Raw genomic sequence first — 16,735 nt, 5'->3', positions numbered from 1 at the left:
AAAAGTGATCACTCGGTAACTCGATTATTACATCTGAATTTGTCACCTCAATACCATCTGCACCCACTAAAGTTATCCTTCCGAAGTCATTCTTCCTTTTACTTGCCACATAGCAGAAGCACTCTTTGGGATTACCCTTGATCTCATTGGCTAAGGTCTTCTCATAATCTGATTTAGCTTTTCTTACTATGCTGGTAACCTTCCTAGCTTGAGCCTTGTACTGCTCATGGGTGTACGGATCGCCTTTCTCCTTGTACATTCTCCATAAATTTTTTTTTTTTTTACAGATCAAGCTTGATACCACTACTCATCCATCTAACGCCTACCTTGTTTGTCTTCCTGACCCTGGGGACACAATCTGATATTACCCGCTGATTTTATCCCATGCACTGCTAACATCTTTTCCCCTGCAATATGTTCTGCCGTGGGATGGCTGCAAGCTCACTCCGAAGCTTGTTATAATTGCCTAACCCGTAATTCCGTATATACTCCTTCTTAACAGAAAAATCCACAATGCAACCTCCCAAGTCAATACCACATGATCGCTCTCACCAACTGGAATTAACGAGGACACCTTACTTATGCATATATCCTCTGAACCAATTTCCGGGTCCAACACTCTCACACCATGTGTCCCTTCAGTTATGTGCTGTTTCAAGTAATTATCTTGCATTGCTGTCTTTTCTCTGGGTCCACTACCATGAGACGTCTGCTGTAGAGCGCCAGTATAGGAACCACTTGTATAGTCATTGCTGCCACGTTGTTGAATTAAGGGTTCAAGAGGGTGCAGAATTATTGATGACTCAGACAAAGAAGTTTCGTGGGAAATCAGGAGCAAGTCAGTAGAAAGCAAGAGGACAAAAGATTTGTGTAATGGAATATGCTGAATGAGTATTATAAAAAATGCAATACATTGAAAGTACATAGATATGTAATAATTCTGAACAATTCACATCAAGCGTGTCTCTGTTCGTAGTCAATTGTGACAATGTAAATAATTACAATTTGATTGTGGAAGTTAACATAAGAGTACTGTATAAGTAGCATAAGTTAATATTGAGTTAAGCTCACTCAAGGTGTGCTTTGCATCGGTCTTTTACCGGTTACGACTCCAACATTATCAGATCTTATATTTCTATCTTCTAAGACAATTTTTACTGTATCAATCCACCTATATCTTGGTCTTTCTCTGGGTCTTTTTCCTGCCAACCTGGCAGTGAAAAAACTTGTTTGGCTAATCTTTCCTCTCCCATTCTGTTTAAGTGACCATACCATCAGAGATTAGCTCTGCTAACGCATTCCTATATGCTGACAATGTCAAGTTCTTTCCTGATATCCTAATTTTTAATATGATATTGCCATTGATGCCATCTGTTCATGCCCCTAATCTTCCTCAGGACTCTCATATCTGTGGTCTATAGTCTTTGGTGAAGTGTTTTACTTCTGACCCAGGTCTCAGATCCATAAGTTAAAACTGGCTTGAATACTGTCTTGTACAGCTAATTTAGTGTTTTGGATAATTTCTTTCTTATTCCATATAAATATATTTGTTTGACTTCCTACCATACTTTGTTGATTCTATTGTCTATTTTCATATTTAATTTACCATCTTTACTAAAAATCATGCCTAAGTAGCTGAAATGTTTTACTTGTTCTATAGGTGCTCCATTCACAATGCAGTTCATATTTTCAATGTTTCTGCCTATTTTCATTGTTTTTATCTTTTTAATGCTGACCTTCATACCATATCTATTACAACAGTTATTCACTTTATTCAGGGAATCTTGCAGACTTGTAGCAGATTTATTTAGGAGTAAAGCATCATCTGCATAAAGTTAGGAGCTGACATTAACATCTCCAAATTTGATATCAGGTTTAATACCGTTTTTCCTTCATATAGATAATGAATAACAGAGGAGATAAAGTACACCAGATTTAACATCAAACCACCTTCCTGTTCCTCCTTCAATTCTAAATGCTGACTTACAACTCAAATAAAGACTAAGTATTGCTTGATATAATGCTCCTCTGACACCATACAACTGTAATGTTTTGAATAGCTTCTCTCTCTTTCTTGGCACCTTGTAATATGCTTTTTCCAGATTTACAAAACTTAAATACAAATCTTTGTTATATTCTCATGACTTCTCAACTATTTGTCCTAAAGTGAAAATCTGATTCTGACAGCCTCTATTTGGCCTGAATCCAGCTTATTCTTCACCAAGCTTTTCTTCCACAATCCTTCTGAACCGTTTTTCAAGTATACTGGCATAAATCTAACCAGGAACACTCAGTAGAGAAATACCACTGTAATTCTCACATTCAGTTTTATGGGTACTATATATGGGTACTATGAGAACTCTACTTCAATCATCTGGAATTCATCCCTCTGTCCAGGCCTTTTGAACTATGCAGTGCAGCCACTGTAAGACCACCATACTTCAGCATTTCTGGTCAAATATCATTTACTCCTGCTGCCTTTCCACATTTCAAGCCTTTGATGGCTTTTTCTACTTCAAGCATGGATATGTATTCCTGATTGTATGCCTGTTGAGTGTTTTTTTACCACTGTGCTATCACTGCTTATTTCATTTAGCAGTTTTTCGATGTAATTACTCCATACTTCAAGGATATCTTTTTCTCCTCACTAAAAACACACACATAACCACAGTGATCAGTTTTACATGTGGTTATGCATGTGTTTTTAGTGAAGAATTCAACAGCTTTCATTATATAAAAACATATTTTTCTCCTGTTTTCATGTCACCTTTATCATCTCTAATTCCTTTTACAGTACTCTTTCCTCTTTTTCTGAGCTTCTTCAACAACCTCCAGAATATCTTGCCACCTTCTTGATATTTATTTTCTATGTTCTTACCAAAGTCCTCCCATGACTTTTGTTTAGCTAGTTTACACAGGGTTTAGCTTTCTTATATTTGTCTCTGTATTCTCTAAGAGAGCACAAGCTGACTTATATGCTGGGAACTTTTGATATGCTTTCTTCTTTTCCTTCACTGCCTCTATAACTTCCTGTGTCCACCATGGAGTTCTGATTTTTCTATTCTTGCAGACAACCTCACCACATACCTCTCTGGCTGAATCAATCACTGTTTTCTTCAGGGCTTGCCAATGAATCTCCAAGGTTTGGTTCCTGTTCTCAAACTCTTTCATTTTTTCTTCAATAATCTTTGCGTATTTTAGTCTACAGTTCACATCTGAGAGCTGCTCAACTTTTATTAGCTTTAAAACTTTCTTACATGTTATTCTTTTCAATATGAAATTCAATTTTATCCTGCTCAAGACTAAATAGTGATCACTTTCAATTTCAAATCCTCTGTACACTCTGGTGTCATGCACCAGTAGGAAAACATCACTATCAACAATAACATAGTCAATGAGACTTTTCTTATTTCTTGCCTCTTCTCTCCATGTGAATTTGTGCACATTTTTATGTTGGAACATTGTGTTAGTAATAAACAGTCCATGTCCTGAGCAGAAATCCAACAGGTATTTGCCATTATTATTAGCTTTGCTCTTTTCTCCAAATTTTACCAATATATTTTGGTATGTCTGACAATCATTTCCTACTCTGCTATTTAGATCACCAACAAGGACCAACTTTTTCCTTTTCATTGTGTCAGTTGCTTTCTCTAAAGCCTCAAAAAATTCCTCCACTTCTACCTTAGATCTTTCTGTGGGACCACAGGCACAAATAAGTCTCATTGTTCAGTTCCCCTTATCACTCAACTTGAGACCGCCTGCCATTCAAGAAGATTAGCCTCATATTTAGTGTTGAATACTATGGCTACTCCTTCTTTTCCTTGATTGTCATTGCCTGAATATAACATTTTGTATTTATTGCTCAGAAAGATCTCACCAGTTTTTGCCTTTTTTGTTTCAGTTACACCTATTAGTTGGATATATTAACTCATATTTAGGTTTTAAGAGTAAAAATGTGGGAGAACTAAACCTAAATTTAAAACATTAGTAAATAACTATGAAGTGCAATTCATTTGTGCAAATATGCTAATGTGGATTGAGCTGTATAATAAGAATTCTTGATTTAATTAAATGGTTTGTGAACAACACATTGGATTGATTTTGTCAATACACTATCCCCAAAAATTTGAACCTTCATGTTATTGAGTAATGAAAAGTTGAATATCTATCTTGGATTAAGTGATTAAGGTCAAGTCATGACAGATTTAAAATAAAAATTAACTTTAGCAGATAATAATGAAAATATCGGCTTTGTCTTCAGTTTAGAATCTTATAGCCTCACACTCAATACATAGTCTAACTGGCGCAGTTGAAAAAAAACAAATAAATCTGTTAGCTTTATTTGCAGCAAAAAGAAGATATAGTAGAATATAGCAAGATGACAGCAGCCAGCAATTAAGGCAGGAGACATCTCACGACACTTAAAGAACTAACTGAAGACGAAGCAAGATTATTCATTTATCACATGACTGCATGTGATAAATGGAATGCAAAGAAGGCAGGCAACAAAGATAATATTATGTTTATTTGTGAGCACTTCTAAGAAACAACTGAATTAAAGAAATACTGCAGTCAGTAATGCATAACTCTGGAAGAATGCAGTGTGGAAGTGTGAACTTGGTGGTGGGGGGGGGGGGAGTCCATGTATTAAATTATTTGATGGCTTAATTTGTGAATGGTTGCTGAGTTGGCACCATCTTTTTAATCATTAATCAAAAAAAAACTTTTGTATTTGTATTAGTCACAGAAATATCAAAATGTGTATATTATTAACCTTTAATTAGTCGCATAGGGTTCATTTGACTCCAGCCATCATCCAAGTTCAATTTCTGACAAAACCAATGATGGATTTTTGTTGCAATTTTGAGTAGCTGAGTTTCTTGCTGCCCCGAGCCGACTGCATCGTGAGCTGGTTGTCGGCACAATCAGTTGTGGAGTAAGGAGTGATTTCTGACATTCTGATCCCATGTAACTACTTACATGAGTGTTTTTCTAGTGATATTTTTTTTCAATTTTGTACTTTTATGCATATTTTCTTGTTCTAATCGCAATGATTACATTTGTTGACAGTGAGTCTGCCATTACCAAAGTAAATCAAAGCATTTTAGCTATGAGCTATTTTATTTATAATATTGTGCTTTATGTCTATTTTTTATGGATTCTTGGTGGGTATTTGTGATATTATTTGTTGCGGTATGCAAAATGAAAAATGGAATGCAAAGAAGAGGATTTGGTAGGAGGAAATTCAGAGGATAAATCGGATGGTGAAATATTGAGCATTCATGAGAGTGAGACTGAGCAAGAAGTGAGTGATACGAAACCACAAAATCCAAAGCTGTAATTATTATTTTTCTCATGAACAATGCCCCTGAAATTGATGAAGAATGTCCTGAAAATAAGCTTGAATAATAAAATTTTATAATACCACAAAAGGGGGGGGGGTGTTGATGCATGCAATAAAATGTATACGGCATATAACTTTGGAAGATGCACTAAAAGATGGCCAATGACACTGTTCTTTCATTAATTGAATGTATCTGCAATAAATGCATATGTTCTGTATAATTTTGGACTAACCAAGAGTTTTCTAAAATGAGCATAAGGGACTTTCTAAAGAAATTATCTGTGGAATTGAGTAGGTAATTTCAAAACAAGTGTTTAGATATTCCACAAGTACCAAAGGATGTCCAGAAAAATCTACGAGAAAACTTGCTTATTCCAGAAGATCCTCCACAACCAGAACTTCTGGATATTCCCAGGGTCGCTGCGTAATATGTCCAAGATCAAAGGATCATAAAAAATGTGAAAAACGTCTGAGCTTTTGCTGCAATGAGCATTCTTCAGTAAGATGCAATAATTGTACAGAAAATGAAGACCAAATAAAAATGTTAATAATTAATATAAAAATAAAGCAATATTAATGATTTGTTTATTTCATTTTACTCACCATAATAAACCTTATAATAAATAAAAATATTTCATGAGAAATATTGAGAAATTAAATAAATATAATAACTTTAATTTTAAGGTCAAATAGGTCCCATGCGACTAATTATGTAACAAAAAAAAGTGTGACTAACTAAGGGTTAAAATAGTATTTAATGTTTTCTTAAGTTTTGCTGAACTATCTCCTTTGACTTATACTCTATATATACATCTCTTTAGCTATGAAGAGATTTAACACAACAAAACTGCATTCAATGTTTAATAATAATGCAGTGGAATGCATTGCCTGACTCAGTTGTGAGTTCTTCATCTGTAAATGAATTCAAGTAGAGATATGATAGATATTGTTTTGATAGTTGGGATCTCCTGCGATGAGTCTACCGACTCTATGGAGGTACCCGTAATAATAATAAATAATAATAATAATAATAATAACTATTTTTTAAACTTATTTGTGATAACTCCCTTCATGCGGACTGATAGATATTCTCAGTTGTTTACTGATGGTGCAAAGCTGAGGAGAGTTATAAGGAGCAAATGCTGATATTTACATTAACTTCCTTCAGAAAGATTCAAACAGACTTTCGGCATTGATGAATGAATCGTGTTTCAGTTTAATGTTAATGAGCGCAGAGTGTTACACTTAAATGAGAGAAGTATGTATGCACTGTATTGGGGAAGGGAGGGGGAGAGGAAACTGTACTTCAGGAAGTGGATGACATTCAAGACCTGGAGTGATGGCTGACAGTCACAAATTCAGTTGGCACATTGCAAGTATTGTAAAGACCACACAGCATGCAACAAGTGTTGTACAAGGTGGTCATAGCACTGTATAAAGTACTGGCGAGACCACACGTGGTCAACTGCTCAAATTTATTATTATTATTATTATTACATAAGCAAATTTATTATTACACAGACTCCTTGGAGTCTGCAGATCAGTCTGCAGACTCATCAAGAGAGGCCCTGAACCTTATGCCAACCACTATCCAATATTTGAGCAATACCCATCATACTTTGCGTTGAACTCATTTCCAGTCATGGCACATACAACATACTCTAAGAAACTTTTGCTCGTTTACTACTCTCCAAGCAAAAAATCCAGTCCTCACACTCTTGCTCCATTTCCAAGGATGCCTTCTAGTTCTCCCACCATTAGACTTGTTCTGAAAATTTTCCTAGATGACAATCTTGTAAAAATCTTTTTTTTTCTTTTTTTTTTTTTACTGCATTTCTTTTTAAAAGAAATTTGTATATCTCAATCATATCATCCCTTTTCTGTCTATCAATCAATTTCTATAATCCACAAATCTTCAACCTATCCTCATAAGATGCATTCCATAGACCTGCCACCATCTTAGTCACTTGCTTCCAGGATTCCTCTCCACCTCTTCCTTATCCCCAAGAAACCCAGGTGACTAGATCTGTGCACAGTAAGATAGGATTCTTATCAAGGCCTTATAAAGAGGTGTAATAACCTCCTTATCGCTATTCATCAGGATGTTCTTCAGTAACCAAGTAATCCAATGAACTGTTTTAGTCACTTTTGCAATATGTCTTCTAAACTTCAACACCTGTCCACCAACCCCTCCTAAATCACTGGATTCATCAATTTCCTAGAGTACAGTTCCATCAATATGGTACACAGCTGGTAATCTTTTCACTCCAAAATTCATAACTTTACAATCTACCACATTAAACTTTCATTCTCCTTTGTCCGTATCCCCCCCCTCCATCTAAATTATCCTAAAAACTATTAACATCTTCGTTAACTATTGCATCATTGGAAAACAACTCAATGTTTCCTCTCAGATCGTTTTTATGTCATTAATGTAAAAGTTTTCCCTTAACCTACTTCTCCAATACTGTGACCACCACTCCTGAGCCTTTAGTGTGAAAACACTAAAAGGGGGTCAGACACAAGTAATTATATAAAGACTATATCAGAACCTTAGAATAGTGGTTATGGGGAGAGGTTGAGGGAATGTCAACTGTAGAGTTTAATGAATAGGTGGAAAGGAAGTGATATGACAGAAATGTTTAAGGTAATGAAATTTTCCCAGATTAATACGAGAAGGGATTATACACAGAGTGGAAAGTGAGTGGTGGAGAATGGGAGGCCATTCCTGAAAGTTGTGTAATGGCATGGCAAAGAGGGAGTGAGGGAAACATTTTTTATGTGGCAAGTGAATGAGTGAATGCTACAAGTGTGTGAATGAATTTAAGGTTCGATATGATGCAAAATTACTTTGCTGAGTGATTACCTTCCATCACGAGTCAACTGACTTCATAAAGTGTGTTATTCGTAATAATAATAATAATACAAACTATAAACAAAGGCATGATTGGGTAGCAAAAGTTGTACACTGGAGCTTGTGTAAGAAATATGGATTTCCAATTTACAAGAACCTTAGGAACAAACAGTTGAAAAGTTATCAAAAATGAAAATGATGCAAGGATATTATGGGACTTTGTGTGGAACATAATATGCCAGAAATCACTATAGTCGAACAACATGTGTGGTTTATTGATGTGGCAATACTGTGGGATATGCGTGAAAAACTGACCAAATATAGGGATTTGGAGATTGAAATTCAACGACTTTGGAACAAGAAAGCAACAGTTTTCCTATTGTCGTATGAGTACTAGGAATAATACCAAGAGCATTTATGAAACATCTGGAAAAGCTGAGCCTCCCAGTTATAACATCATCTCAACTCCAGAAAATAGCACTTTTGGGACATCTCACATTTTTCGATGATATCTAGCTAATTGCCAGGCTTTTTTTTTTTTTTTTTTTTTGGATAAGGCCTGAATTGAACTTATTTGCTAGATTTCATTATGCTGTTTCATATTTCTTGTTACTCTCTGACTGTAAACCTCTGTTAACTGACTGAAATAATAATAATGTATGTATGTCTGTATGTATAGGACTACAGAAATCATCCATGGCCACTAAAATTAGGATAACAACAGGAATACAAAGATTACTCTTACGATGGCCATTGAAATTAAAATAAAAATATTTTAAATTCAAATTCCTCACAGAATTATAGGCACTACATCTAAAAGAAAAAAAAAAAAGAAGAAACAAGAAAATTCAATATGTATGTATTTATTATGTTGTGAATGACAGGTATACACAAGATTTTTAATATAAACACAAAACTACTTTTGAATTTTTACCTGATACTTCCTGGAACTTCAAAGCCATATGGCACATGACCTCCAGTATGATGTACAAATCTACCATTGGCATTTTGCCAACCATTTTTAAGGAATACAGACACCTGAAAAATACCAACAGTTTGATGGTAAATTATTTGACATAATAAAAATATCTTTACTACCACAGAAGGTCATCCTAAGTGAAATCATCAGGGAGCTGAAGCTGCTGTTGGATAAAAGTAAATTATTATGTCATCCTATCCTTTTAGATGGAAGAAAATCTTATCTTTAGATTTTTTCTCACTTCCTATTAATTATGAATTAGTGGCCATTTTTATTCTGAGGATCCACAGAATTTTCCCAATTTATTTCAGTGGGTTTTAAAATCAATCACAGCTTATTTCCACATTATCCAATCATTGTTTTTTAGCATCATTTTAATGTTTGAAATGTACTCATTTTGATTTTTGTATTGCATTTTCAGGCAAACCAATTTTTTTATGATGACAGTCACTTGCTTTAAGTGTTCTGAAAGCTTTTTTTCTCCATTTTGTACTCTATCCTATAGGCTTAAAATCACGCTGATTGAAGTCTTTCTTTATTGAAAAATAACTGTTTTGAAATTTGCAAAAAAATTAAAACTGGCTGATTTTGAATCCCCAAAAAAAGTTATGTGGAGGACTAATAAAAATTTAACATTTTTATGAGAGATACTCTTGAAAGGTGGCTATATAGAAAAATTGTACAATCTGTTATTTTCATCCCCTCAGCTTAGCCTTCTGAAAATAAAGAAACCCACAATCTTTTTGTTGCATCTTTCAGAGTATTTAGTACTTCCACTTCTCAAGACATAATTTTTAGCTCCTCCTAAGTGGTGTGAAGTAAGCAAATTAAAGTTTGGAGTTTCTACATGTCACTAGCATTAATGTAAAAGTAGAATAAAACATTAAACAAAACTTTTTTTTTTTACTTTTATGTCAGTAAATTAGCTATGTAATTTCATATTGCAAGAGTTGAGTTTTGCAATACTTATAAAATTTTGTTCTATTTTAACCAATTTTACTTAGCTAGGTAATAAAAATAACTGGTAATTACCACTTAACACTATTTTTCCAAAGGATATGATTTTGTTGTCAATTTTAATAACAATTCTATAATAAGCCAATTTTAATTTTGATAGTTACTATTGTAAATAGAGCAGACATAATCATTCAGTCATGTTGAAATAATCTTTGAAGATGCTTGAGTGACTGCAACAACTTCAAAGCTGTCTGAAACAGAACAGTGGTGGACAGCAATATTATTATTATTCAGGTCTCCATGGAGTCAAAAGACTCATCATGAGAGGTCCTTCCTAGGAAACACTCCTTGAACTCATTGACCATTCATGCTCTCAACACTCTATCAGGCAATGCATTCCACAGTTCAACCACCCTCCATGCAAAGAAACCACTTAACTTCCAGTGATGCCCCCCCCCCCTTGTCATCGCCACTTCCTGCTGTTCCACCAAGCGAAAGAACTCCCCAGTGGTGTCAACCCTGTAACTACCTCTCAACAATATATATCTCTCTCAACATATTTTTCTCATCAACTGGGACATGGCTGTTATATATTGTTATGCTGTCAATTTTCTCTGCATTTTCAAATCTTTCTTTAAGCAGCTTGCCCTCAGGTTCAGTGTTTTCACTGAATACAGCAAAAAATTTATAACAGCAATGTTGCTAAGTCAAACATGGTTTGCAGTAACAATATGTAGTTTTCAATAGTCCTTTGCAAGTGTGCTTTTGTGACCAACTATTTAGTGGTTCCCCCCCCCCCCTTTCCCATCACCATTACATAGGTTCTGCCATGTGATGTGGCAAAAAAGTGCTACTCTGTGAATCAAAAATCTAAATAAATTAGAATTCCTCCAATTAGGCAGCTGTTGCTCTATATACCAAGATACAAAGTTAATTTTTTAAGCATTCGTTCATTCATTTATTTTTTATTCTTTTGTTTGCCATTGTCACATAGCACACACCACCTATGATCTTAAAAAAAGATCATGGGTGGTGTTTAAGTCCGGCTGAGCCAAAGGGATAGAAATAATACAATGAGACCAGTTTTGCTTTATAGTCACTTTATAGTCCAAGAGTATCTCTTGTAAAAATTTCGCATTTTTTGGTTCCCCCCAACATAACTTTTTTTGGGCTTCAAAGTCAGGTCATTTTTAATTTTTTTGCAAACTTTGAGGCAATATATTTGGATAGAAAAAAGATTTCAGTTATAGTGATTCAAAGCATACATATCCTATTACATGTATAAATGAAAAACACAAAAAAGTCATTTATGAATACAGTTTAGGGCCTTCAGGATAGTGCAAAATAGGGAAAGGAGCACCTGAAATACCTAAAGTAAATGGCTACCACCTGAAAAAAAATTAATTTCTCTGAAAGTGCAAATAAGAAATTGAAAGGTACACGTACACACATACTTAAGTATTGAAAAAAGAAAAAGAAAAGAAAAAAATAATAAAAAACCTCAAATTAGATAATCTGGAAATAATAATAATTACATTATTATAATACTGGTATCTCCAGGGTGTCAGAAAATTCATCATGGGAGACCCACACCAACAGTTATACACGCTATACCTATCCTATTTCTCCTTTAACTCATTCACTATCAGGACACTCGTGCCTAATTCTGGCAATCCATTCCACTCACTAAGTAAAAAATCTAGTATGCACACCCATACTAACTACTGCACTCTTACACAACTTCCAAGGGTTACCTCTAGTTCTTTCTCTCTATATATATTCATCACGTATTGAAAAATTTCCTTTATGTCAATCTTATACAAAATCCTTTAATAATTTAAACTTCTATCATGTCTCCTTTTTTCTGCCTATCAACTAAACCCTGCAACCCACACATCCTCAAACCTATCCTTATTGGGAGTATTCAACAGACCTGTCACCAGCTCAATCATGTCTCTGAATCCTCTCTGCTACCTCCTGAAACCTAGGTAATCAAATTTATGCACAGTAGTCAAAATGTGGCCTTATTATTATTATTATTATTATTACATGACACCTCCAGGGAGTCCAAAGACTCATTGAGGGTTATTCTCCACAACTCTCCATCTACAACGAACTGCAACTACTTTCATCATCTACACCAACGGCATCTACCACCGACCACCACTAGTATTTTCTCAGACAATCACAAACATCCATGCCCACAGCGGGATTCAAACCCACAGCCTTTTGGCTGGAGAGCAGATATGCTAACCACTTGGCCAACCCAGCCGGCAATATAGAGGGCAATATTATATAAAGGGATAATAACCTCTCTATCTTTACTTGTTAGGTGTGTGTTTTTCAATATCCAAGTAATCTTTTAAACTATTTTACCAAATTTTGCAATATGCCCTCTGAATATCATCTCTCCATACACCATTATTCAATACCATCAATCTGGTATCGTCATTGTGATACACAGTATGTAAACTTTTCAACCACAAATGCATAACCCTACATTTTGAAGCATAAAACTGATAATCGTTATCTTTTGTCCATAATGCCAATTTATTTAAATCATCCAGCAGGGCTATCTACATCTACTATCACATCTTTATCAACTATTGCCCTCCCCAGTTTTATACCATTAGCAAACTGAATACCCCTCCTTAATTCTTTCTCTATATCATTAATATACAAATTAAAGAGTAGTAACCCTAGTACAGAAGCCTGAGGCACTCCACTAGTTTACCCTCATTTTCCTAGATTCCACTCCACCATGCACTACTCTCAGGTGTCTGTCAGCGCCCCCTCCCTTATCCGTGCTACCAGCATCATATTATTATTATTATTATTATTCGTGACACCTCCAAGGAGTCTGAAGACTCATCGCGGGAGGACACCCACTATACAACTCTCCGTCTCCACTACTACACAGAACCTCTACTACCTACATCAATGCCATCTACTGCCCACAACCACCACCACCACACTAGTATTTTTTGTCTGTAAATTGAATGTGTTCTGAAGGGCTGATTTGTCTGTATGCAGGATGAAAAACCCGAGTTTCTGGGCGAAAAAACCCTGCTACCTCCATATGAGATCAGCTAACTTACCTTCAATTGAAAAAGTCCATATATAAAGATTCCTCCCGTCATGACGAGAATCGATCTTAGGCCCTTTTCCAATCGAAGGGCGCAATGTACCGTCGTTCTTCCAATTGCACTATGGAGGCACTTTCCCTTCCATTCCCATTTGCTCCAACTTTTGCAATAATAGTAATTAGTAATTTGTAACATGTAGTATTCTATGAAATGCCTTTACAAAGTCCAGCAGTATCATGATATAGCCATTTCCTTTATCCATATCCACTGTCACTTTATTATAAAATGTGAATAAATTGCTATGGTGCAACCTACCTTTTATAAAGTTATGCTGCCCACCATAGGGAATCATATTCATATCTACACATTCATGAATTTTACCTTTCACCAACTTTTCCAATACTTTAACCACCACTCCTGAAATGAATTAGTCTGCAATTTGCTACTTCTATCTTGAAGCCACCTTTATGTAATGGAACTATGTTACCATCTTTCTACTCCAAACTACCTTGCCAGAGCTAAGATTTTAATTGAATAATTTCATCAGAGGCACTGCCAATTCTCTGGCACGTTTGTATAGCACTTGGGCCGATATGCAATCCAGACCAGCAGCTGTCTATATACTGATTTTTTTTTTTTTTGTATCTTTATACTGATTTTCATCTATCCTAATTCTGACATCAGACACTGTCACAGCAACTGCAAAATCTCCACCTGAATGATATACCTTTGGAAAGTTATCACTCAGCAACTCAACTATTTCTTTTGCTTCTGTCAATGTAGTATCATCAGCAGCCATTGATCTTACTTCTTGATCTTACTTGTAACATAACGAAAAAAATACTTTTGGATTTATTTTGATCTGCTTAACTAATTTTCTCTTATATCTGATTTGACCTTTCTTACCATACTAGTCATCCCTTCTTGCTTGCACTTTGTACTGCTCATTAATATGTTGATCACCTTTTTTTTCTTTATATTCCCTCCACAACGTTTTCTTCTTTTTCTTTTTTTTACATGTTTGCTTCATATCTCTACTCATCCACTTAATCTCTACTTAGTTTATCCTCCTGACCAGGGGCATGCATTCTGAAACTGCTTCTCTCAAACAATCCCTGACCACTTCCCATGCACTAATGACATTCTTTCCTTGTAGCTTCTCAAGTTATGGCACTGCTCCAAGATACCTCCTAAGGCTGTCATAATAACTAGCTTTATAGTTCAATATAAAGTTGCTGACAGAGAATTATATGTTTAGCAACCTCCTAGGAAAAAGACTGCATGGCTATTCTCTCTCTCCAATTGGGGGCAGCATGTGTACCTTGGTTATGGAATACATCTTCTCATGCTATTATCAGATCCAGCACTCTCTCAAACCTCTGATCTCCTTCATGACATGATGTTTCAGGTAATTATCCCTTAGTAATGGTATAAATTCCACATCTATCTTGCCATCTCCCCCTTTCCTCCCTCCAATCTATATCCCCATAGTTAAATTCCCTCACACACACACACACAACTAAAAAAAAAAACATCAAGTAAACTGGCATACATAGAATTTAACACAGATTTAAAGAAATGAGTGAAATTATACGATGTTCTACTTAATGTAAAAACCAAGGTTTCATCTTAAATCAACTATGGGCAGACCAGCATATTAATGAATTAGGCTATGAGAGAACTTATATAGCATACTGCAACAATGAACTATGTATCTAACATCTCTGTATCTAAGCGCCTCTGTAGCGCAATTGGAAGCACGATGGTACGTTGTGCCCTTCAATTGGAAAAGGCCTAAGTTCAAGTCTCGTCATGACAGGAGGAATCTTTATATGCACTTTTTCAATCAAAGGTGAGTTAGCCGATCTCATATGGAGGTAGCAGGGTTTTTTTCCCGGAAACTCGGGTTTTTCATTCCGCATACAGACAAATCGGCCCTTCAGAACACACGCAATTTACAGGCAAAAAATACTAGCTGTGGTGGTGGTGCGTAGTAGATGGCGCTGATGTAGATGATTGGTAGTAGAGGTTCGGTGGAGACAGAGAGTTGTACAATAGGTGTCCTCCCGCAATGAGTCTTCGGACTCCTTGGAGGTGTTATGAATAATAATAATAATAATAATCTCACTACAATTTTCAACAGTTGTTAATTCAGAAATCTCTCTATGTGTATATCTTCCCCCACCCATTTGTTTTTTAATAAGGAACTACATAAAAATGGTGTATGAAACTAGTAATTAAATAATAATTTCTTAATAAAAGTTGCATGTGGTATTTGCCAGACACAAAAGCATATATCATTTTCTGTCAACCAGGTCTCAGTGATGGCTATATGTCAAGCTGAACAATGCCAAAAGCTTATCTTCTTATTTCTAATGCTTCTAGCATTCGTGTATCTGCATTTCAACATCCTCTTGGACTCAGTTCCCCTTATGTAATGTCATTACCAACTCCTTCAAATTTGAACCTATGAAACTGCATTCAGTATTGCATGCTCATTTCTGTACAGAGACTCTCATTTGTCTCAGTAGAGGGAATTTGATGAACTTTATTTGAATGGTTTTGGAGCTAGATGTTTGGAGAGAGAATGTGTTATTCGTTGTTTCAAGGATACTTGTGAAATAAGACTGAATGATATAATCACGTAATCACAAGAAAGATATTTATTTAACCAAATATTTCGGTCTGGAAATAGCAGACCATTTTCAGTGGTATTACAAGAACAGTTTAAAAAATACAAGCTAGAATACTAACAATAGATCATTAAAATTAGAACACGCCACGTGATGTTATATCACTAAGTATGAAACGGAATGTTTTGAAGTAGAAACATGATTGAATTTGCTATTAAAAAAAAAAATAATAATAATTAATGAGTAATCTTGATTAGACTTTCCCAGATTTTTGATATAGATATACAGTCATTACGATTTAGGTTGGGGCGATGGAGCAAGGCCTCCACACTTTCCTTGAACAAACTTTCGAACCTATAACGGGATCTATGCAAGAGGCGAGTCCTGGACCAAAGGATGCTGTGGTCAGTTTCAATCCCGTGTTGAGCCAATCCAGACTTTTCAGGTTTGTTGTGAAGAATGGATGATTGATGTTCTTGGATTCTTTTTTCAAGAGAACGTCCAGTCTGTCCAAAATAAGAGAGATCACAGTTGCACGGAATTTGATAAACTCCAGGAAGAGATAAAGTTGAGCGTTTGTCTTTAGGAGAAGGAAAATGAGAAGACAATTTGTTAATAGGTGAATACATAGTTGTTAAATCATATTTCTTTAAAATTCTTGTGATAGGTTCTGAAATACTGGAGATATAAGGAATAGGCACTCGACGTATTGAAACTTTGTTGTTTTGTGGAGGATTATAAGAACTGAGAAGACGTTGAGTACTTTTTTCAGAAAAGCCATTGAGTTTCATGTGTTGTTGGATAGTAGAAAGTTCTTTCTGTAGATAATCAAAAGTAGAACAATTAGTTTTGGCTCTTCTGATGAGGCATTTTATAATTCCT

General features: G+C 35.3%; 1 protein-coding gene across 2 annotated transcripts in view; it reads right to left on the bottom strand.

Moving 5' to 3' along the window:
* OSCP1 (Organic solute carrier partner 1) overlaps positions 1–16,735 on the bottom strand; it is a 179,864-nt gene that overhangs the window by 69,593 nt on the left and 93,536 nt on the right. For both annotated transcript variants that reach the window (XM_090402712.1, XM_090402713.1), the window contains exon 5: positions 9,133–9,236. In XM_090402712.1, the coding sequence (XP_090258838.1) occupies positions 9,133–9,236 (104 nt within the window). The remainder of the gene's footprint in view (positions 1–9,132; positions 9,237–16,735) is intronic.

This window comes from Typopeltis vanoorti, chromosome 13 (genome assembly GCF_054136105.1).
Source record: "Typopeltis vanoorti isolate ZY-2024b chromosome 13, IOZ_Tvanoo_1.0, whole genome shotgun sequence".
Lineage (NCBI taxonomy): Eukaryota > Metazoa > Arthropoda > Arachnida > Uropygi > Thelyphonidae > Typopeltis > Typopeltis vanoorti.
The sequence above is the reverse complement of the archived record's forward strand: the minus strand, read 5'-3'. Positions and strand labels throughout refer to the sequence as shown.